At 36.2% G+C, this 24,934-nt stretch overlaps 1 protein-coding gene across 19 annotated transcripts in view; it reads left to right on the top strand.

Annotated features, from left to right (window-relative positions):
- The window catches only part of pyd (zonula occludens-like protein polychaetoid), a 114,271-nt gene that overhangs the window by 68,593 nt on the left and 20,744 nt on the right, over positions 1 to 24,934 (top strand). For 12 of the 19 annotated variants that reach the window (XR_016268496.1, XM_089461813.1, XM_089461811.1 and 9 more), the window contains one exon: positions 23,582 to 23,751. Coding sequence is in view for 18 of the 19 variants with exons in the window: in XM_089461813.1 (XP_089317939.1) it covers positions 23,582 to 23,751 (170 nt within the window). In the remaining variant the exon portion in view is untranslated. Of the gene's footprint in view, positions 1 to 3,204; positions 4,009 to 19,100; positions 20,694 to 20,899; positions 21,128 to 23,581; positions 23,752 to 24,934 lie in introns of those variants that run through there. The other 7 variants (XM_018018596.2, XM_089461820.1, XM_089461819.1 and 4 more) reach the window with 7 other exon arrangements.

Below are 24,934 nucleotides of genomic sequence, written 5' to 3'. Positions count from 1 at the left end.
ATTTTATATTGGATGCCAGCAGAGACAGAACTGTGCAGATGGGGATGATGTGAGGAAGTTCCGAAATTTCAGGCAAATGCCTAAGCAGTTGAAAGTAATTTTAAAATTGAAGAATTCCAATGAAAATTAAAATTGAATATTTAAAAAATATAGAAATATATAAATCTTTTAATGCTAGAAAAACAAATAAACAAATTTTTAAAAATTAGTGAATTAATTTAATTTTAATTGAAGCCCAGCTTACTCTCTTAGATATGAGTTAAATTTCCACTTCTAATTGTCGATTGGCCTACAAATCTTCTGTTGTATGTTTTGAGTAATGATTTATAAATTATAAGTAACAATATTTGGCTGCTTGTAGTATAAATAATAAAAAACAATATCATACTTTAACTTACAATAGTTTAAATACGCTTTAGCCCTGCAAATGCTTTTTAATAAATTGTTAATGGCCAGCTATCATGGTAACTCTGATATAGATATATACTAAATATTATATAGTTTTCCGTTTGTTTAAAACAATACTTCCAAAAGATTTTATCTATCGAATTCTAAATATTCCTAAAATGCTTAGTAAAGGACACTCTTAAAAAACCAATTCAGCGCAAATCTTCAAATTATTAACGCTTAATAAGAGACTCAAACAAAAATCCAACTATAGCGACATTTCCCTATGCTTAGCTTAGCACTAATGACTACGATAATATAAACTCTCATCGCTCGACGTATTATCTATTCTCTCTGTTACACTCCTGTCTCTTTATTAAAGCGACTCATTGTTAGAGTATATAAAAGAGGCGTGGCCCATAATTGCGCCCCTTAAAGCTGAACGCTAGGCAATGTTCGTGTATAAATCGAATTACCCAGACGGCCCAAAGGCCCAAGAAACTTGTGGTCTAATGACCATTAGGCAGCTGGCTCCGACTCTGTCATATCGTAAATCCCCTGCCTACCGCCCATTTGGGCAATAATTGTGTCAAAAACGAATTGCCGCCAGTTTGAAATGTTGCACGTGCTCATTTCTGTAATTGTTGTTGCTGTTGCTCTTGTTGTTGTTGGCAATCATAAAAGGTAGATAAAACAATTGTTGCTGAGTACAGAAAAAGTGCATTAGCTTTGACAAAGCATTTGGCATGTCTCGTAAATAAAGCTCTTAGCATAATATAGATGCTATATATAATTAAGTTTGACTGCCTAACAATCCACTTTTAGATTACTTTGATTCAAGTCTTAGATAGCAGCTCGGGTTTTAATTGAAAATTCCGCCAGTTAATGGGCGAAATGTAGGAGCAAAATCAATTGCTTGGCTTGGTAAACAGCCTGAGTTAAGGCTAAGAACATTGACCACCATTGCGTCAATGGTAAAGTTGATTAAATGTTTTGTGCTCTGACTTTGGCTGGCTTCTCTGTCCAATCACGCTGCAGGCGATTGCGTAGAGCAGTTCAAATGTCTTAACAACAATGAGCCAGGCGCTTTGTTGGGCTAGGACAAGTCCGTCTAAATAGTTTGTCGAGTCGATAAACTGGGAAATTGTTGACGACTTGTTGAGTTGTTGATATAGAAATGCTCTGTCTGAAAATGATAAGTACTAGAGTGAATCGAGAAAGAAGTTGGCATTGTTTCTTATAGAAATTTATAACTCTAAATGTATGCATAACTCTAAAATTTAATATAAATAATAATATGCATTTGATATGTAAGGTATACAAATGTAAAATATACTTTTTAATATGCATTTGATATGTAAGGTATACAAATGTAAAATATACTTTTTTATGCTTTATTCACTTGTTGATGTTGTCCTCTATAGACTTACTCTTTCTTGAAATTAAATATACTACATATACATATTATAGCCTTAGAACTTGACTCTGATCTTTTTTGATATATTTGATACATTATCTTATTTATAAATCTGCTTTGCTATAGAGAAAATAAATTTATTTATTTAATTTTTATTTGATTATTATTATTATTTATTATTTATTTATTTTATATGATTTTTTTTTTTGTATTTATTTACAATATTTTAAGTATAATTAATTAGTAGCTACATTCATCTTAAACTCTGCCAAAATTTAAAAGATAATATATAATAATAATAAAAATATAATACATGCTCTATCTAGACTCGCCTTTAAAAGTATGAAGCTTTCAAATTCAATGTAGTATTTCCTAATTATTAAAAATATTTAAATTAAAACTCTAGAGCTTCACACTAAAATACATATTTCTCCCATATATATTTTCTTTACTCTCACAACTGGCTAAAAATATAAATTTTCTGGAGCAACATCAAATGCGTTGAGCTATCGTTGATTGTGAGTGAAACTATGCGGCTATCTCGGCCACCTAAGGTATCTAAAGTATTGTCGCTGGCACACCGCAAATTCAATTGCGATAGGTTGTGTGACGTGAACGTTGAGCATTTGACGCCCTTGCGAGCCACAACCACTTGACCAGCCAGACTGACTCATGGCCAGGCATTGCTATAGCAACCCGGTGCATATGCATGTTGCAGTTGCTGTTGCAGTTGCTCATTGCAAATGCACAACAGCAGCAGCAGCAGCAGCGGCAGCAGCAACAAAGGGAGCCACATTCCTATAAATACCAATTCACACTGCTTATGCTGGCAAGTTTTTCTTTTATCTTTGATTGCAAACTTGAACACGCCACAGAGAGGCAACGGCAGCAAACACTCCTTCAACTAACTCCTGCTGCCAGGAGTCCAAAGCCACAACAACAACAACTACAACAACAGCAACATTTTAAATCAAAATCAAAACTTGTTGCCAGTGCTGCCCATTTTGTTGCCGTTGCTGTGGCTTTCTGCGCCAAACTCTACAAAGGCAGCAGCATACATATATAATTGTATATGTGTGGACATGCACGTGTGTGTGTGTGTGTGTGCATATAGTGACGGCCGCCAAACCGGGTCTCCGCTTGGCCCATGTTTCAAAAAGTTGCTTGGCAACATTTTTGCCAGCATCGCGCGCATGTTGCCAGCAACAAGTTTTGTTTGTCGTCTACCTGACACATGTATCTGTGTGTGCCTGAGCATGTGTGAGTGTGCGCGCTGCTTACCTGCGCCCATGTATAAGCGTGTGTGTGTGTGTGTGTGTGTGTTGGGCATTTTTGAGCACATTTTACGTTTTCCACGTACGACGTTCGGCGACGGCGGCTTTTGCTTTCTTGAGCGCTCGGCGTCCATTTCAAAAGTCGACAACGTTTGCTGGCGAATGGACGCGATTAACGGATGAATTTCGCTGCTGTCGCTGCTAGCCGCCCGTGTTTCGTTTAATATATATTTTTTGTGTTGTTCGCCGTCGCCGTCGTCGTCGTCATAGTGCGCTTTGATTTTTCGCTGCATTGCGACGGCGCCTGTACTTTTCCAGCCTAACAGCGACTCGCGCTCCATCCGCCTGCCATCTTGCTCGCACGCACTGGGCGATTGGCGAACGTGCCCCGTTAGCAATTGTTGTTGTTGCTCGCTGTGTGTGTGTCCAAATTGTTTGTCGCGCGCGTGTCTAGCGACCTGCCAACCGTCCGCCCCTCCATCCCTACCCCCCATGGCCCATTAAAGTGCAAGCAAATTTATGCAAAAGTTCATAAAGCAGAGAAATGTGCATATTTAATATTAAACAACAACAAAAGAACACAAGAGAATTGCTTAACTAATAAAACAAAAGTTTTATGACACACACACACACACACACACACTTAATTGCTAAGTTATTGGGAAATTGTGCATTTTTTGGTTTTGTGTAAATTGAACGGCGCATGCGCAACGCCTGCATTTAGTTTGTGCAACATGTTGTTGCCACACTAAGCAACACACACACACACACATACATACAAAAGAAAAAGTTAATACAACTTAAGTCAGCAACAACCACACGCACACACACACATACAATATTTTCGGCATGGATATCGTCGTAGCGGCAACGGGCAATCAGCACGTTCTGCCAAACAATCATTATCGACATGAATCATTGTTGCAACAGGTAAATACGATAATTATTGGCGTAAAGAGAGTGTCGATTGGCAACTCGAAAGAAAGTTGAAACTGCCAAATTGAATCTGATGAACTCCATCATAATTAGGGGCCAACTGCAGTGCTTAGCAATGGCAAATTATTTGGTCGAGGACAGATTTGTTGTTGCTTGAATTATAAGTCAGTTTTTGTAATGGATAAACAAATTTGATTGGGAATTTAATTAATATTAACAATATTTATTGAGCGTTAATTTAATGAAATATATATATATATATATATATATTTATTTAATTAATATTAACAATATTTATTGTTCGTTAATTTAATGAAATTATAATATTCATACAAATTTTGATAAAATGCTTATATGCAAATTTATATAAATATTAAAATATTAAAATTTCATGAAAAAAATGTTCAATAAATATTTTGATAAACATACATATTAAATTTAATTTTTTAAAGAATTTGTATGCATACATATTTGCAAAAGTTAGTTTTTAATATTTTTGTCTTCTTTGTATAATTTTATTACATTGCAATTTATTTACATACAGCTTGTTGTATCAAATTTATTTTTTGTACTTTTCGGACTCAGTTTTATTTGGAGTCTTGAATGCTTAAAAGTAGTAAAAACATTTTTTTTTTAAATTTAATAAAATTTATTCACAATCCGACAAGTTTTGTAACTCGAATTGAATAAATTTTAGAAATTATAAAAAACAGTTCGAGGTTTATTTGGTTTTTGGAGAAGTCCAACTATTTTGAGGGTTTCATATTCAAGTTGCTTATTATTTAATTATAAGCTAATATTAAAAGCGCGAAAAAGAAGCGCGTTTAATTACTTAATGATAGTTTAATAAATTATAGTTTTACTCAATGTATGACACATCTAAACCGGATTGAAAGGTTTTTTGAAAGCCTATGTTTCTCATTTTATATTATTGAAATTTGTTTTAGTAAATCATTTTGCAAAAATAATCATTTAATTATATATAAAGAAACCTATTGGGCTATATAAATTCTCTGAATTGTGATTTTCATACTGATAAAAAAGGCAGTCGAAACAAGTTGTTCATCTTCTCGCAGTCAGCTCAGTTTCATTTAATTAGTGCAGCTAATTAAATTACTTTTGGAATATTAACGATTTCATTTGTATTGCAAGACTCTCACCTCTTGATTGAATGTTGAGCATTGCGCGTTGCTTATTTGGAAAGAAATATGCAAGAAGAGGAAGAAGACAAATACCAACAGCGACACGCGTTGCATGACAAAAATGTCAAGTTGCATTTTGCAGCTGTTTGCATTTAAGTGAAACTTCAATGGGAGACACAAAAAGCACAGGCAACAAAAACCACTTTTGTGGTAGCTGCTTAAAGCCATAAAGGTTGGCCAACAGCCACGAAAACCACATGAAGACAGCAACAACAACGTCAACAAAAAGAAACCACATGAAAAGCACTAATTGAATTTAATGCGACAAATTGTTGAGTTTGTTTCGACAAATGGCACAGCCCCAAGATTTGATTTGATTGGGCGCCAGCTTCGATATCGAAGCTATCAAAGACCAAGTAAATACGAATACGATGCCAAAGCGTTGATAACCTTCCAATGTGCAGACCCCTGTCTTTCTGTCTCCACTCACTGACTGTATTCCCCCCCTCTCAGTCAGGCTTTCCACAGGCATCAATCACAATTTCACTGATAACATCGTAAACAAGCACGAAAACCCATAAAAAAAAAAGTGGAAAAAAGAAAACCAACCACTTTGGAGCGCAGCCAATTAACATAAAGTGTATAATTTAAGAAATATGCCCAGCACATGCAAAGCAAAAAAACAGCAAAAATTATATAAAATGTCATTGCAACTAGGCGCATGTGCAGCTGGAGTGTCATTACAGAAAGCTTTCTGGCGTTACGACTCGGGAATTACATGGACCTGCCACTGCCACAGTAGTCGAAACCCGCCCGCCAGCCCCTTTCCTACCCTGACCCACAATCTGTGCAAAATATGCACAAAACTTGGCTGTCCAGTGGCAGCAACAACTTGTACCAATAAAATTCATGAACTTTTGAAAGTGAAACTTTCTGGCGTTGACGTATCCGAAAAATATATGGTTAATAATAATCAGTTGAAATCTTGTGGTGTTTAGATATCCAATAAAGAAAAGTCTTTGGCTAATGCTAATGAAGCAGCTGCAAAAGTGAATTTGAAATTTTTGAGAAAACATAAATATTTATAAAAGTATAGAAAATAAGCGAGGAGCTGTGAAAGATAAAAGATATAAGCTTTTGATAACATCTGCTTTCGAGAGCTGTCTTTGTGATTCAGTTACTTCATAAGTAAGCAATACAGATAATAGTTATTTAATCGAATCTATTTAATATTCTATAAAGGGAAAGTCGTTAGAAGAGTTTGCAGTCAAAATAATTACTAATTAGCTCCTCGACAAATTGAAATGGTCTTTGAGTCATTGTTTAAGTTCTCGTTTGCACAATATTCGATAACAGAGATTCTTAACTAGGGACAGCACTCAGCTAGACAATTGCTTACATAAATACAGCTTAGTAAATCTGGTTTGTCCAGTACGTGGAGCCACAGCGCCACTGCCAACACTTTTCAGCTAGAGAAACTTGACATTGCTGGACAAACCAAACTTGGCTCTACATGCTCAAGCTGGCATTCACTTTTTATCGCGAGCGCCACTTGATCGATAAAAAATCTACAAGAATAACAACAACTACAACAACAAAAACAACAACAACATCAACAATTTATGTTTATGTCACATTTTAAATAATTCATATGGCTAATAATATAATGGCTATAAATTCTCTGGTCATCAGCACATTCCAAGGCGTCTTTTTATGGCTGCTTTGGAATATTTTATTCGTATAGTAAAAATATTCTAAAACAAAAGAACTATGAGGCAATTTGGCTACCATGAAACAAAAAACAAATAAACAAAGAATGTAAAGTAATGTTTGAAAAGTTAGCTTATCGAAAACATAAATAAATATGGGTCATAAATAATTTCTTTTATAAATTAAATTCAGTATGAAAAGTAATAAATCATATTATATGAATAAAAACTAAAAATAAAAATTTGAGCGTGCATAAAATATAAAAAGTCAAGCAATTTTTAAAATTTTTGTTCTATAAATATTATTGTTTTAAATAAAACATTAAAAAAATTGTTTAGAACTTTTTTTTATATACTAAACTATATGAATTGAATCTCTGAAAAGGCTTTAAAATATGGAATTTAAAATAGCATTCGTATTAGTATATATAAAATCCAACAATTTCTTAAAAAACATATGCACTACCTCTGACTAGATCATACCATCTATTATGTCTATGTCATTGTTGGGGCTATATATATTTTTGCCATATTTATGAAGACATTTTGAAGCACCTTAAGCTGCAATTTATGCGCACAAATGCGCAACACAAATCCTTTAAACCGATTTCTGGAAGAGCAGTTCAGGCAGGCAACAACAACAACACGAAATGCCAAAGAAAGAAACCGAGATAAAGCAACAGTTTAAGGCAAACACAAGCGCAGAGTTCCCCCATAAAGAATCTCTACACATAAAGAAACTGGTTTCACATGCTACAAGCCATAAAAGAAGGTTCGATCCGCTCGAGGAGCAGTTACAGCCACACAAATATAACACACAAACACGAATTGTGTGTTTTAATGTCGCCCTAAAAAAAAAAATAAATAAATAAAATAAAAAATAAAATAAAACAACACTGAGCCCTCTCTTAAGCTGGAGCCCAGTTGAGTTGCACTCAAAGATAAAAGATTTGAGAGAGCGACAAAAATAAAGAAGAAGGGAAGAAAAAACAAATAGAAGAGAAACCAACTCACTTTGAAAGAAAGAAAAAGTCTTAAGAATCAAGTCAAGTTGTTCAACTGGTTTTCCAGGGTATAAGCGATCTTCTGAAACCGGCCCCAGGCTCCACTCACTGGCGGCTCGCCCTTTGCTCCAACTGCTCTTTGGAGACTCTCCCCTCTCTGGCTGGCCGCCGTTTGAGTGGCTTTTGAGTTCTTTTTGAGATGCGGGTGTTTGTTGGCATTGTGCGGGGCGCACGAGTACGATTAGACACAGAGCACATTGATTTATATTGGTAATTTAACACCAGTATTCTGCAGCTGGCTCGCCTCTCGATTCGAAAGTTATCTAAGAGGCCGTGTTGCAAATGCAACTGCAACGATCAAACAATTGAAGCCCCAAACCCAATATGAACTAAGCCCTATGCCAGGCTTCATTCAGGCCATGCTGATTGGGCTTGGCCATGAAAGGGCGCTCGACCCCAGCTGGTTGCCATGATATAATCTTCATAATTGTTTGGCATGCTATCGCCTCGATTGAACTGTAAAATCGTTAATTTAGCTACTGAGTTAGTTCGTCACGTGACTATATATTGCTTTCTTCAATTTCCCCTTGTTTTGCGAACAATTAACTGTTTCATTTTTAATGGAGTTGCATAGAGAATAGCGCAGCAAGGCAAACAATAAACTTTGATTAGCCTTTTGATATGAATCACGATTTGACATGGCATGAAAGCTGTGCTAAGGGAAACAAAAATAAAATAATAAAATAAATAAAATATATATTATAATACCAGATGTGGAATTTATTTGATATTTAAAATTCAATGATTTTTTACGTTAAATATCATATATTTATTTAAAATTTAAATATATATAAAATATATAAATATATAAAAAATAAATAAATAAAACGAACCATTTTAAATGCATGTTTCAAATATACGCTTATTACTTAAATATACAAATAAAATAAATAAACAAAACTTCAATATATTTTAATTTGTTCGCCTTTTTTTTTTTATTTATTTATTTATTTTTTTATTATATTATTTAAATAGGCATTTTACTACCTAATTGGCAGCTTAACAAGTTGAACATGTTCGACTTTTTACGTCTGCTAAGCATAAAATATAGTATTACTATAAATAACAATAGAAAATCATTTTCCAAATTCGATAAGAATAAGCATATAAATAACTCTACGAAACTGGATTACATATAGACAATATACAAATGATATACATAAGATTTCACCTTCAGACATGCTGCTGAGGAAAAATGTCGTTTGACTTGTGCCACTTCTCAGGCCTAAGAGACACTTTAGCAAGTCCGCCGCCATTCACAATATTCACACAATAAGTACTGAAACGAGCTTATTAACAGCGATTTATTAACATTTTGAAATGGAAATCGAAATCTAAAGCGACAATCTTGATTAACTCGAACTGGAAACGCAACTGAAACTGAAACTCGAGTAGAAACTGGGCCTTGCTAAACGGTAAAAACAAAAGCGAGACTCAAGTGAACCAAATTGAGTTGCGCTGAGCTGTGAGCTGTAAGCTGTAAGCTGTTAACTGTGAGCTGTAAGCTGTAAACTGTGAGCTGTGCTCCTTTGAGCCAGTTTTCAATTGCTGCTCCATACTTTGGCTGCATTTACAAGAGACAAGATACGAAACAGCGCAAAATGCAGCTGAGCTGCATATGCTTGCACCTGATTATTACTGGTAATTGGCTAACAGAGGGTATTATTTGAGTATATGTATGCATATTGTATATGTAATTTTCTAGTGAGCAAGTTAGGTCAGTTTAGTCATCGGGTCAAGCTTCAGGCAATCAATCTTAAGCAAGCTAACCTTGACTATATTTATTTTATGGCTGATATGCGAATAAAATATATTTTGTAGAAGTAGCGTATTCAATATTCGCTTAAATGAAGCTTCTAAGGCCCTCTTCATGTAGCTACTGGTCAAGAGGAATGTGGTCGATGTATGGCATGGAATTTTTGTGCGACTCCTGAGCTGCCGAAATGCAAGACTCGTTTGCTTACGAAATCGCCGACAAAAAGCAAGCCAAAGGCAAACCGAGTTACTAGCACAACAGGCACATAAACATAAAGTTTTTAGTTAACAACAACAACGACATTTTTCGTATGCAATTGATTAGGAAATGAGTTGAAGTCATGTGTATCTTTAAGATACACAACCTCAACCTGCAGCTACAACTACACGCACATACACATATGCCTGTATGTATGTGTGCATAGGCATGCTGCACCCAGTTAATAAACTCACAAATTCCAGACAATTGATTCATCTGATGCAGAACCTGGTTTGCTGCGTTACGTCCACAAATATTTGCATAACAATTCACAAAACTCTCATATCAATTTGTAATGCTTCCAGTTCGCATCAAATCAAGCAGAACCATCGGAGCATTCCTGAGTTCTTGATTTTTTATGACACTCACACACCTGGCAGCACCTGGCACATTGCCTCCTCTGCCTTAACTACTCACTTCTTGTTCATTTGCATTCATTTAATGACTCTCAGAGCTTGGCATGATTCAAAGTTTTTATTCAATATTTTCTTTGTTTTCGTTTGCTTATTTATTTTATTGAATTTTTTTACTTTACTCAAATTTCATTCTTTGTAGTCGCGTTATTGTTTTTAATTAAAAATTTATACGCGTGCTTTGATTACATTTATTTTCGTATTTATTTATTGTAAACGAAGTCGGTGCAAGTTTCACTGTCCAACAAAAACGGAGATTTTGGCAGACGACATATGGCTGCTATTGTGTTCTCCGACTGTTTACTCAGTGGAAAGAAATTTCATTATTCAATTCCAATTCCAGTTAATATTGTATTTCAAAAATATTGCTTAATTGAACCCTTTGGTATTTGTTGTTATCGTAAAATAGAAACTCTTAATTTTCTTCAAAGTAAATAATAATATTGCGACAGTGAAAGTTTTGAAGCGGGAAAAAGTCGGGTAATGCAAGCTTAGATCTTGTTACACAATTAATATAAATTGCCTTTTATTCTAGTAAAGTAAAACACTTTGGTCAGACATTTTAAAATATAATTTATATTTATATTTATAATTTAAAATTTATAAATATTTTGCTTACAAATTTCTTTATTCATAATATCGATAACCATTTTTAATCAACTTTTGTTGAGCGTATCTCCAATGAACATTTACTGCTAGATTATTCTTGATTGTCTTCTTTCAACAGCATTTTAATCGTTTGTAATACTCCAATTTGATAAAGGAAAAACTTGTTTCTTTATTTACCTCACATATCACGTCAATTAGGCCACATTGTCTTTCCATCGCATCATTGGGAAATCTCGTTATTCACACCTCCAAAGCTGTTTAATAAATTCAGTTTTGATGTGTTTGCGTGGGCTGCTCGCCGCCTGCGATCAACTTTTATGACACACTTTTCCACTGAAATGTCAAAGTTAATCGTGTTTACTCTTGAGGCTCTCAAGCTCTTTAACTACGTTTAGGTCTTGAATGCATTTTATGTCGGTTCTATGCACATAATATTGAATTTAAAACCAATATTGATTGAGCTTTGGGGTTGAAGTTGTCAACCTTTCGCTCTCGCACGTGAAAGTTTTTAGGGGAACCCAACTGGAAAGCAGCAAACAAGCAATTTTATATGCAAATCAAAGAGACTCTGAATAAAACATTAGCCAGTCATCGAGCAGAACAGACCTTTAACGTAATTTAGAGCCCAATGTCTGAGAAGAGAAGATTCGATGCGCTAATTCTGCGAATCCAAATTTTGCTTGTATGTTGCCTTATTTATTTCGCTCTTATTCGCATACTAATTGAGACTCTTGTGAATTTTTGATTTTACATATGAGACTTCGATAGCTGGCCGAACCCCTTGCAGAGCAACATTTGAATACAATGATTGAAAGCCAAAGCTGTTTATGATTCATCAGCAAAAGGCGGACAAACTACAGAGCCTTAACAATGATTTTCAAAAACTGAAAAAAAAGAGCTGACATTCAACAACGTGCTCCAGCTGAATTTTGAGTTGAAAATATAAACACGAATAAAAACTGAATCGTTTTGGCGAAGTATTGTTGTCATACACTTCCATAGGGTATGCAGGCTTAAGCTTGCGATTTGTGAAATATTGAATTAAATATTATTATTCGATTACATACTACATATACAAGTATATAAAACGATAAAAAGTAGTCGTTATTTAATTTTTTTCGTTTTTTGTTTATATTTCGTATGTAAAAAAAAAAAAAAATAATTATAATATTTATTGAGGATATGAGAATAATATCCTATTATATATTTTATTATTATATTATTTGAACAACTGATATATGTATGCATTTATCTGCCACAGTTTTGACCTATCAGTTTTTAAATAATATTTATTCGACTGTATTCATGCGTAAATTCATATGAATGAATTAAGATATCCAACTAAATAATATTATTTAACAAATTACTTAATATGCTTAGTAAGGGCATTCACTCTTTGCCAATTAGTGCATATTTCAGAATTCCCCCTTTTTTTAATGAATTAATTACAATTTCATATGTCTGATGCCGCGACCGCATTCTTTGGCATATTTTATTTATAAATTGTGGAATTTCTTTTCTGTTTATTATTATTATTACTATAAATATTTTTCCTTAATAATGTAATTATTTAATTTTGCTTCTGTTTCTTCTGTTTTGCAGGTGAGTTAAACGTTCCATTTAAATAAATCGCTTGCCCCTTGGGCATATTCGTGAGTATGAAATCTTCATTCGAACAGCGCCTAATTGGCCGGGCCCTAAGTGGCAAGCCAACGCTTGGACATGTGCTCCATTAGGGGCCATAATAGGCAAAAACAATTTTCGAACAGACCAAATGACCAACCCGACCAACCTGACAGCTCTGCTAGGGCTTCATATAGAGTACACTGTACTCAAACTATCCATAGTTAAGCCCACACACTCTATTATTCTGTTGACTCTATATAGCAGTTTTTCATTTTCCAGTCGAATGGATGGCAACTTTTATGTAACCTGGCACTTAATTGCGAACGAACATGTTATGTAGACCTCTGTGCACAAGGAATCATTGATGCGTCGACAAGTTCACCTCTCACACCCTCTGTGTCTCTCAATCTCTCTCTCGCTCTGTCTGTGTCTATCTAATCACATAATGATAGTTGTTGAACTGCAGGGTCTGTGGCTCATTTTACTATCTGGCAAAGTATTTGCACCGAGCGATATCAATTATTTATTTTGCCTAAGTGACACTGCAAACATGCAAATTGAGCTTCCATCGATGTGTGGGCATTTAATGGCACTGCAGTCGTTGCCACATAGTTGGCAGCTATTACAAATGCAAACGCCATATTTTTCTTAACATTCTTCAGTTCACGATTATTATTATTATTATTATTATTGATCGAGTGCCATAAAGATAATCGCATATGTGGGTTTCTCTAATAATCACAGCCAATTTACTCCAGCAACAAGTCTTGTCGCCTTCTCTCCTCCCTCTCTCTCTCTCTCCACCTCTCTCTATCTGTAATTAAATGTCTGCTGTATGCAAATCGTTTAAATCCATTAAATTTATTATTATTGTGATTAAATCAAATGCCAATCGCAATCCAGATAAACTTGCTATAACAAGCAAATTCTTAATAATAATATTTATTTTTAATTTTTTATTCCGAAGGAATTGAGCTTGTTTTAGATAATGAAAAGGCTTGCCAGATTCTGGGTTCGTTTATATATATTATTCATACATTCATATACATTGTGTTTGTTTTACATTACATTATGTTTGTTTTATATTATTAATATATTTTATATATTTATATTACTCATATATTCCTATATTATTGATATATCTCAACAAGAGCCATATAGAATTTGTATTTATAGTCTACTTATTGGTCGGCAATATGATTCCCTCCCTACGCTGTGCCCATATTTATCTTCCATATGCTAGTACATTCTCAAAACATATGTATTATTCAGTAAACTTCAACTGGACAACGAACCACTGAAATGTGTCGCACAGGCATTTTCCATGTTTTATGGTGCACTTCAGATGCGGCATGTCATGTTGGCAGCTTGCTCCCATTTTCATTTCCTCTTTTTGTAGTCCTTTTGCCAACAGGCTTGGGCCGCTGTTGCTGTTTGCATTGGAAAATTACACACTCATTTGAAAAATGTTTACTTTTGCATAGGAGTGTGTACTAGAAACGTGTTCCGTAGCCCGGGGCCTGCATCCCGTTTCCTGTTTACATTGTGCCCATCCATTTCCATCTCTATCAGGTCGCACTCGACTGGAGTATGTGAGGTGTTTGCTCGGGATGCTCGTTGCATCGTTGCTCGTTGCTCGTGTGCGTTGCACAACTCGGCGTGACAAGTGAAGGGATGTGCGGACACTTTTGAGTGAGTTTTTCATTTGTCCTGCCAACGCTAAGGCAAGCCACTCAGCTGTCTTCTAAGGGCAATGCCTGTGAAAGTTGTTGACATAGGCTTAAAGTAGCTTGCCAAAGTGCTGCAAAGCCGGGTTAATAAAAACATACTTGGGCATATATTAACGAGCCAATTGATTGGCCTAATGTGTTACTTATGTTAACAGAAAAGTTCTTCAATATCAGAAACTTATTTGGATTGAATATTTGCCAAGAAAGGGAAAAGTCAATGGTGCGATTAATTCAATTTTTCAATTTAATTAAAACATTTGTAATACTAAATTTACCTTAGCCAAACTTCATATATATTTATAGAAACATGTTGAAAAATTACATTTTATATGGACTCTCTCTGTCTCTCCCCCCCTGTCTCTCTCTCTCTCTCTCCCTCTCTCTCTCTCTCCCTCTCTCCCTCTCTCCGGCTCTATGTCTCTCTCTCTCTCTCTCGTAGCTCAATAAATCTTTTTTTAATCAGTTTCGAACTACTTCATCTACACATAATATGTTGCTCTTTCCACTATCATTGGGATTACTCATCACATTTCAAGAGCAGTCGCACTTGGACCAGCCCTGGCGTAATCCTAGCTCAACTGCAGTCAGCTTGACCTTAAGAGTGATAAGTTCGAAATGCCATTACCTACTCTCTAGCTGAGGCCAATCTTTTGTTGCTTTCTAGGCAGCAGCGCAGTTGAGAGACCCGCACGGAGCCGTCTTGAAGTACTTAAGGCACTTTGGCCGTGCCGCTGCACGCATGCGCACCATAACTCAAACACATGAGCCAGCAGACAGCAGACAGAGCGGACAGACCCGACAGACTCGACTTTAGGCTTTTCAATTTTCACTCGACTGCACTTGGAAATGTGACCCAGCAGCGTCGGCGGCGTTGGCCCCTTGACGCATGCCTCAGTGCGCAGTGTGGCATTTTTCTACAGCCATTTTTTGTTATTTTGTATATATTTTTGTGGGTTCCTCTTTGCCTAATTTATGAAATCTGAAAATCTAGAGTTTGGTAGTTCAAGCACGTAGCAAGCACGAAGTAGCAAACACTCGACGCAGAAATGGGCATAGAAATTCTTTTCGAATGCCAACAAATGCCCAAATCGCTATCAACCCATTCTATCAGCACACACACACACACAGACATAACCACATGCTCACGCTTTAGATTTTTCCTTAAAAGCTCTTCGTTTTATGCATATTAGGCAGAAGGACCTCTCTGGCAGGACATAACATTAACACGTCGCGCCAGCATAAAACTCATCAAATGCCATCAAATTGGCCAGCAGCAGTGGCAGCAGTGGCAACCACAGCAGCCTCAGCTGCCACTCAGTTGCATCATTTGGCTGGCAACTTGCAACATGCAACATGCGACATGCGACATTTGCCTGCTGGCTGTTAGAGGACGTGCCAATCGACAATATGCTAATGCCGTCATTGAAATGCTCCACCCAAATCGCCTCACACACCCAAACTTATCCAATATCAGTTGGCCCCCTTCCTCCCTTTGACACCAACCTGTTAATCGTCACAGACAGACTAGTCTGTCATACACGAGCGATGAAACACGGAAAACTCATCCTAGTCATTGTCCTTCTCCCTGCATTAGCGGCGAGACTTGTGTTCTGCTTGCCACCGATGTTAATGCCATTGAAAAGGCAGGCAAAGTTTTGGTTGCTCTTCCTTCTCACCTGATGTGCATCAGTATATGTGGGCAATATCCCAAATATCACATTAGGGTGTATCAATCAGGAAAGTTAATAAAAACAATAAATTACTTTGGCCAAACTTAAATAACAAATTAAATAATAACTCTATATTGACTTTTTTATTTCAATAGTAAACAAAATAGAACATCTAAAAAATATATGTATAAATTTAAAAAACAATTATTTATGCAGATAATAGTCAACAAAATAGCAAAAAAGGAATACATTAATTTTAATAAACACAGGTTTTTATTAATTTATTTTGTTTGTTTTATAGCTGGGTTTCTATTGTGAAGAAAAAAAAAATTAAATAAAGTTTTTGTTATTTGTTAGAAGATAACAAAAAATAATTTCAATTTTTAACTATTTTTAATTTTTATAAAAAAAAAAAACGAAACACTAAAAAAAAAAACAAAAAACAAATCAACAACATTGAAATTAGTTGATTATCTGTCTTAAATAATCATTTTAAATAAATAAATTTCGTGTCATGCAAACAATTTATGTTTTATATATCGCAAATATTTGCAGATTCATAAATAATCCAAATTTTATACAAGCATTTATCTTCAAAAATTGTTTACTTTTGCACTTTGACAATGATTTAATATAAAGGAAAGAGCAGCAGTGAAAGAGAGAGAGAGAACGAGAGAGATGAGCAACTTTTGGCATTTAGCAAACACAAGTTTGTGCCAACTTTTTGTACTCAGTGTTCGTGTGGAAAACGGGCGTATCCATATTGCAGTTGACAATTTTTACTGGACATTTTTAATGCAGAAAGTTGAATTTATTAAAGATTTATATGTTAGGCAAAATTATTATGATAATGAAAGATAGCAAATATAACTAACCAGTTTCTTGGAACTGATTTGAAAACAGAGTATCTGAAAGTTAGCAGCCATTGCGCATGTTGTTCTAAAAAAGCGTTTTAATAGTTCGATTCGATTGAACAACCCTCGAGAGAGGAGTCAACCATTTGCACACGAAATGTTAACGGTTGATTGCATTTTAGTGTTGTGCGCCAAAGTCAATTGTTTATCAATTGGTCCGCATGGAAACAAGCACTTCCTCCCAGGCTATGTCAACTTCTATGTTGTGTGTGTGTGTGCCTGTGGAACGTGTTGCATTGATTGTAATCCACTGTTGTGCATGTCTAGACATGCTCGTGTTTGAACGTGTTGCTACCTGCGAGGGCAAAGCCAAAGTTTCCCTAGGGCTGAAAGACCTTTTTGCTGTTCGTGTTGTTGTTGTGTGAGTGTTTTTCTGTCTGGTACCTACCTAGGGCGTCTCCTTGAATATGCCTGGGAACAGCGTACAGCCACTAAAACGAAATAGATTAAAAAATCATTAGAATGTTGATAAATTGCATTGCGCACAGACGATAAACACCGATAGAACGAACGAACGAACGAACAGAAAAGGTTAAATCTCGGCAGGAGGTGTTGGGCAAATTAAATAGATCATTTAAAGAGCGCGCTTCCAGCTTGGGTGCGGCACATCTATGATTGGGCGAATGCTCATGTAAAGACTTCGACTGACCTCACACATTTTGAAGATAACATTGCTCTCTTCCATTCAAAAGAGTTCAGATCTGTATGGCCCCTATGTATGAAGTATAGAAATAAATTGGTACAATTTTAAATAATATTTGTATACTTTGTGTAAATACTAAAAGATAGGAGGAGGGGAGAAGATAGAAGGTACATATGGATGTAATATTTTGGGATGAAGCTGATGTCGACTAAATATAAAAATAAAAAAAAATAAAAATATTTTATACATATACATATGTACATACATAATTAATTACATATAAATCATATCTGTACTGTACATATTATATTATATTATATTATATATAATATAGAAACATATATTATATGTTATTTACATAGAGAGAGAGGGAGAGTATCTAAGCTTCATTAAATCTTGCTTTGTGAATGAATTGCACAGCAAACTCAATATCCATTAATGCAATTCAATATTCACAATTCCGACAATATTTGCCCATTGTTTTAGCCGTCTGACTGTCAGTCTAAATGTGTGAGCGCATGTGTGTGTCTGAGCATTGTTTTTATTTTTGGTATGAAAACAAACGCTTTATTGAACCCTGCTTCACACCAACATCGATGTACAGCAACAACAACAACAGCAACAAGAAGAAGAACTACAATAATATGAAATTCTACTTTATAGAAATTCCAGAGAGTCGCGCTTAACTCATTGTTAGCACAATAGTTGATATTGGCATAGGAGCTGGCATCGAGTCGCTTACATTTTATATGAAAAGCATATCGCCGTCGTCGTTGTCGTCGTCGTTGTCATCGTTGTCGATGTCGTTTGTGTTGATGGAGTAGCTCCATTTAGGAGTGGCAACTGGCTTCACGATTTGCTTTTCATTTTGCATAAATAACAGCGGCTGTCAGTTGCAGTCGCTGTCAGCGAGCCCCCATTGCTGATGATGACAATGATCATGATGATGATGATGATGGTGACGACTGTCAAGAGCTAGTAAATGAATATCTCTGCATATTTTGTACTCACACACACACATATGCAAAGCCTCACTGGGGCTTTAATTCATGAAAGTTTTGCATAGTTTGCACATTTGCCTTTGGCGTCTAGAATTTAATTCATGGAATGCTCTGCTCTAGCTCTGCTTACTTCACACAGACACAAACACACACTCACTCACACTACTGTATACAGAGTGTGCAATTGCAATTGCTGTTCTCTTGTTCTCTCGTAATGGAGATCTTGAGCTTTGTCTGGTTGTCACTTGAAGCGTTTAATAAGCACTCGCTTGATTGAATTAAGATGCCATTGTGCCTGGGATCGGTGGGGGCGTTTAATTGAATTGAAGTTGCCATTTAATGCGCATCAAGCTGTGAACTTTTCAACTTTTGACTCCTCAAGTGCTTGACATGTAATCTCAGAAGTACTTAGATGCATACATATGCAATTACGTATTTACATATTACATATGCATATGTACATATGTATGCATGTATGTATCTTTTTCATTTGTATGCATGTAGTGTGGATTATAAGCACAGTAGAAGAGTCAATAAACTACATTTCACTTTGTGATGAAACTAAATATTTCAACAACTACAACTGCGAGAAAGAGGAAGCATCACGAAAACTGGCTCAGCTATTTTTTTTTGCTGTTTCTTCGTGATTTCACAAGGAACTTCTTTTTCAAAAACATTCCTTGTGAATTCCAAACGCGTAGCCATATAAGTTCCACATGACATTAGGTTCCACAGCACGTCAGGCAAACAAGCGGAGCATCTCTTTCATACACACTTTTATCAAATATCGCTGTTTACTTTCGTCGGTTTGTTTACATTTTTGTCTTCGCTGCCGCTTTCCGGCCTCAATGGAAGCCACACACACAACGGGCACACAAGCATAAAGAGAGACACTCGCACGCACACACATGCAATAGCTTCCACACACAAGACACACACATACACACATACACAGCGATAGGAATGCAACTATAGATAGGGCAGCAGCCAACAACTTCGCCAAATACGTTTCGAGTCCGAGCAGCAGCAGCAGCGGCTACTGCACGCCGCTCGCTTTGTCTTCGCCTTTATTCGCTTGTTTGTTTTGTGCTGTGCCTTCGTCATCGTCGTCTGTGCTGTGGCTGCGCCTCGGCTCGTTTCGCTCTCCGGTTTTGGATCTTGTGACTCTCGGTCGTCGGCGACTGCCATCCACAATTGTAAAATAGTTTCGAAGCGTGTTTCAAGCCGTCAACGTCAACGTTAGCCGCGAGCGGACTGCGACGGCGCGATTGACATCGACGCGAAGTATCTCTCTAAGATACTACATAGTACGTACACGAGTGCATACCTGACCTCCTCTGTGAAATGTAAATGTTAATTAGTTGGCCAGCTGCCCAAATAGCAACTCCAACCAATCCATATAGAAATGCTAATGCCAATCGAAAGGCAAAACCCACTGATTCACTGAGCCACTCGTCTCGCTCCCGCTTGCATTGCGCCAGTGTCTAGTGTCCAGTGCCCAGTGCCCAGTGAAGCGCAGCTGCAAGGCGCAAGCATTTCACTTTCGGTGCATCCAACAGTTACAACGTTACATGCTGCAATTGCGCTCCAAATTTGCAGCTGCTCGGTCATTGGCTTCTTCGCTTGCCCGAAGAGGGTCGCGGGGGGAACAATGCGATTGCTTTCAGCAATTGTTTGGCGCTGACTGCGATCGCAGTTGAGATACTTTCGACAGTGATGTATCTTAAAGTGCGTGTGTCAAGCAATTAGCGTGTAAATTCGTGTGTGCGTGTTAATTAAAGCCACCTTGCCTGGCCACAAAAACAACACCCCTAAAACGCGAAAACATATTAATAAATGCCAAAAAAAAAATAAATAAATAAAATAAGTAAATTATGTTAAACAGCCGCCGACAACGCCAACAATTCACTTCGCATCCGTGCGCTACCGGATGACGCGTATTGATAGATATTCGCCATAAAGTGGAAAGAAATACAACAATATGCAAATTCGGTCCGCTTAGCCGGCTGCCATATGCTGCTAGAAATTCCTCAATAAATTTCGACTGGAAACTCAAATCTGAGCCGAGCTGCAGCTAAACTCAAGTTTATTTATAAACCATTAGCTCAGTGCCAAAGTGCAATTAATTATGCAACATTTTTCAAGTAAATAACAATTGAAAGTGACATCAGCTGCGGTTCGCACTCTCCACAATTTAATTCGATTTTATTATTTACCTTTTTTCTCCATTTTTCTTTTTTTTCGTTATTACTTTTATTTATAACTCGTTGCGAGCTTGGCATATTTTTGTATTCCTTTTTATTTTGCATTATGTCTTGAAGTGTTTTCATATCTTGGCTTTTATCGTTAGGCAAACAAGTGAAATATAAGTTCGAAGAAACCAAAAAAAAAAAAAAAATAACATTTAAATATGTCGTACAATTGAATTAAATGCTAAACTTAATTGCTTTGACTGGCTTAAAGTTCGTACGCTGTATGAGAAACAATTTCATTTTCATTCAACAACATTCAACAAACAACATCAACACGAAACATTGTAACAATGAAGTTTCCGGATTATGTGCCTAACAACATGTTGGTAAGCAACAACAAGTGTTTTGCCCTAGGGTGTGTCTATCTATCTCTCTCTCTCTCTCTTTCTGTCTGTCGGCGTAGTTTTTCCCTATAATCGTTGGACAGCGTTAAATGCTCTATAAATCAAGTTGTTACGACTTAAATTATGAATAAATCCCAGCTTTACACAGATAAACCATCTAAATTGGATGACAAAAAAAATATTTTTTATGAAGGTTTACTTACATAAAACTTGACGCTTTGGAATTTCTCAAGTGCTCCAAACAGGTAGAACTCCCTACTTAAATGCCAAGCATTCAAAAAAAAAAAAAAAAAGCAAAAAAAATCGTCATTATCTTATGGGAAGTTAAAAGCGGTTTTCAGTACATAGTTGCTCAATGTAAACATTTTGATTACGTTTTTGATTTCTGATTAAATATTAGGTCATTGTAACGAAGGTATTCAGAATATTTGAAGTTGTTATTTGGTATGCCTTATATACCTTGTGTATTGTTTCTGAGTGTTCTTTATAGATGTTTTAACATATTTTGAAAGATTTCTGTTTTTTCTCAAATTGTTTTTATCTTTTTAAAGCTTTATCAATCTATATTTTTAAAGATTATTGTCATTATATACAATCATATATAGTATATTTATTTATATATTGTATTTATGGCAGTAATATCAATTGTTTATCCTTTTATTTTATTTTTATTTTTATTTTATTTTTTTGTAAAGCAGACCTCATTAGAGCAATGCTTCAACTCGACATGCATATCATATATGTAAGATAAACAGAGAGTTGTATGCGCTCCATGCTACCCGCCCAATTAAATTTCGAGCATCAACAATAAAAACTACAAAGAAAGTCCAATTCGCCCTCGCAGCCGTTCAAGTTTTCCGCACGCCTTCATTTCGGAGCACATCATTAAACTTCAGGCTAATTTCACTTGCAATTAACTTAATTATAATTTTATCGCCCCGCTCCGCTTGGAGCGGAACTCGGTCACCATGTGTGCTCCGTACACCTATATAAATCTCTATATAAATCTTTTGTTTAATGTCTCAGTCAAGCGGAGCATAACATAAAGAAAACCCAAAGCCAGATGAAAAATATGAAAAATACAAAATTTACAACAAATGCGTCTCATGCTAATTCAAGGATGGGTCCCGTTGTAAGGGGAGCTTTGCCTATGATTTCTACACCTGCAAACGTGTAAAAAATAAATATTTATAACTTTTGCCCACGCATGCACAACAAATTATTCTCCATTTTTTTAGTTGATTTTTTATATATGGCTTGAGGTCTTTTATTTTTAATTTAGGCACACGTCGCGCACAGCCCACGTGGAATTTATATATATATTTTTTTCTAGTTTTGGTTTTTGTTTAGTTGCAAATGATTTCGAAATTGGATGCGTCGCGTCTACTCGTAACACCATTTATTTCTTGGCGCCCACCGCAGAGGCTTGTGCACGGCTTTCGCTTTGCTCGGAATGGGGGATTGGCTCTGCGGCAAGTCTGGGGGTCTCTGAATTGAGTGCTATGATTCACAGCGAATGCAACTGTTTGGGATTTATATTTTTAATTGATTTGATTGGATTTGTCTACTGATTGAGATATAATTAAACGAGCACAAAACAACTCTCTGATGGACTTCAGGGTTGAGGTTCGCATATCGAATCGACAGAGGGAATTGAACGAAACAGAACCAACACCCGCAGTGAAAGTAAATGAGATTTACGAGTCGTAGAACGAAAAAATCAATTAATTGCCAGTGACAGAAATATTTTAAAGATATTTCTTGTAAAATACCTGAGTTGAAATGAGTATATATATATATAGTGTCTGCTTGGATGCATTAAGAAATCAGCAATCAGATATTTCACTTGAATTTCCATGCAGCGAAAGTTGAGAATTCTTAAAATTAGATTGTCAATTGATGTTGACTTGGTGAAAGTCTAGTCTTTTAGCCAGTTGATCTCAACTTCTGTATTTAACTGGATATAACTTGTTGCTTTTCTAGCCACACTTACTCATTCATAACGTTATCGCACTTACTGTGAATGCTATAAAAATATTTACTATTATTACTTTTATTTTTGTTATTGTAATTTTTCTATTAGCCATAAAATGTGCTGGGGCATAAAATTGGAAAATGCTTTGACTGGGGGCTAAGGCAAGTGTGGTTCGTATGTAAATTGTAAAACGGAAGTCACATTTCTGTGCACTTCCGTCTCGTTGCAATGATGGGCGCCCATCCTTAACAAATTTCAATTAAAATATATTGAAATAAATTGAAGAAAAAAACACAAACTAAAAAGAGAAAGAGAAATGTGAAGAGTTGTAAGCGAATTGTCGTCTCTTTTACATTCACACACACACACATACACATACAGATATTTTTATATATGCATATGTATTTTTTATTTCATTACAATACCTTTTCAATGTATTCTTTTTTCTGTGTTGCTTGCAGGGCGATCGCACCACATGGGAGTATCACACAGTTTCGGTGACTCGAGTGCCCGGCTACGGGTTTGGCATTGCCGTTTCCGGTGGACGTGATAATCCCCACTTCGCCAACGGCGATCCCTCGATTGCAGTCAGCGATGTGCTCAAAGGTGGACCAGCCGAGGATCGTTTGCAGTAAGTACAACCACAACTACTAATATGTGTATGCATATTATAAAAACTGTTCGTCAACCTCAAGCAACGACTCCCCAGAGCCCAAAGTGACTTGGCATATATCGTGTACAACGTGCAGAGCCATCCAGCTGCTGTTAATTATGTACGACAAAATAATAATTCAGATTCCGATTCTGCGTCTGATGTGTCAGCTGTTGTCGCTGTCGAGGCAGGAAACTAATTGTTGTGTTTGAAATGCTTAACATGCTGTTTCTTTGCTTTTTTAATGTGCCCCCATAAGATGGTACTCTCACGATCTCAATTCCATTTTAGTCTTTGCTTAGCGCAAACAAACTCCAACTTTGCGCTTCCTATTCGGCGAGCTCTTATCGAAATTCGTTCAGCTCAGTCAGAGGCGAAGTTTGTTTTCGGTATTTTTTGATTAAGATGGAATATCCAATGGGAATACTAACTGGTTTTATAAAGCGTTGCCTTATAGACCCTATAGTCTTCAATTGAAAAATCTAGCAAACTCTTAAATCATTCCTTACTTTAAATTAACCAACAAATCTGATTTAAAATGATAATCCAAAGACTGTATTCTACACCAAAAATGTGTGTGCTTAGTTAAAACGCATTTCCTCTTTTTCACTCTTTTCTTTGATCGTTCGTTGAGTCTTTGAGCTGAAGCAAACCCCTTTACTATAGAAATATCCAATTTAATATGCTCAGCACGCTCTGACAGCCCGAGTTCATAAGTCCGGCTATTGACAGAGCATCACATCTGACATCGTTAATCTTGTGCTTAGAACTTTAAATAAAACCAAAAGAGCAGAGAGAATTTCCAAAAAGAAAAAAAAAAAAAGGTAAATGCTTGAAAACTTCAGATCACGTAGCTGGAGCCTTTGTATAATTAAACCAACGCCTCGAATAGGCTGGGCTGGGGCACATCTCCACGGCGGCAGCGAGCGCTGCTGATAATAAAAATTCCAAAGCGTTTTTCAATAGATGCGGAGCGACCTACCCAATGCCATTTCGTGCTCGTGTGATTAAAAACTTGTCATAATCTTTTTTCCAAAGAAACTATTTACACTGCAGCGAACAATTTGAGTTTGTCTACCTGGCAGGCGGACGGAGGGATAAATAGATAGACAGACAGACAGACAGCCAGTCAGTCAGCCAGCTAGCCAGCCAACCAGCTGGC

Source organism: Drosophila arizonae, chromosome 2 (assembly GCF_054131065.1).
Source record: "Drosophila arizonae isolate 15081-1271.41 chromosome 2, UAZ_ARI_1.0, whole genome shotgun sequence".
In the NCBI taxonomy this organism is placed as follows: Eukaryota; Metazoa; Arthropoda; class Insecta; order Diptera; family Drosophilidae; genus Drosophila; species Drosophila arizonae.
Note: the sequence above shows the minus strand (reverse complement) of the source record. Positions and strands in the feature narration are given on the sequence as shown.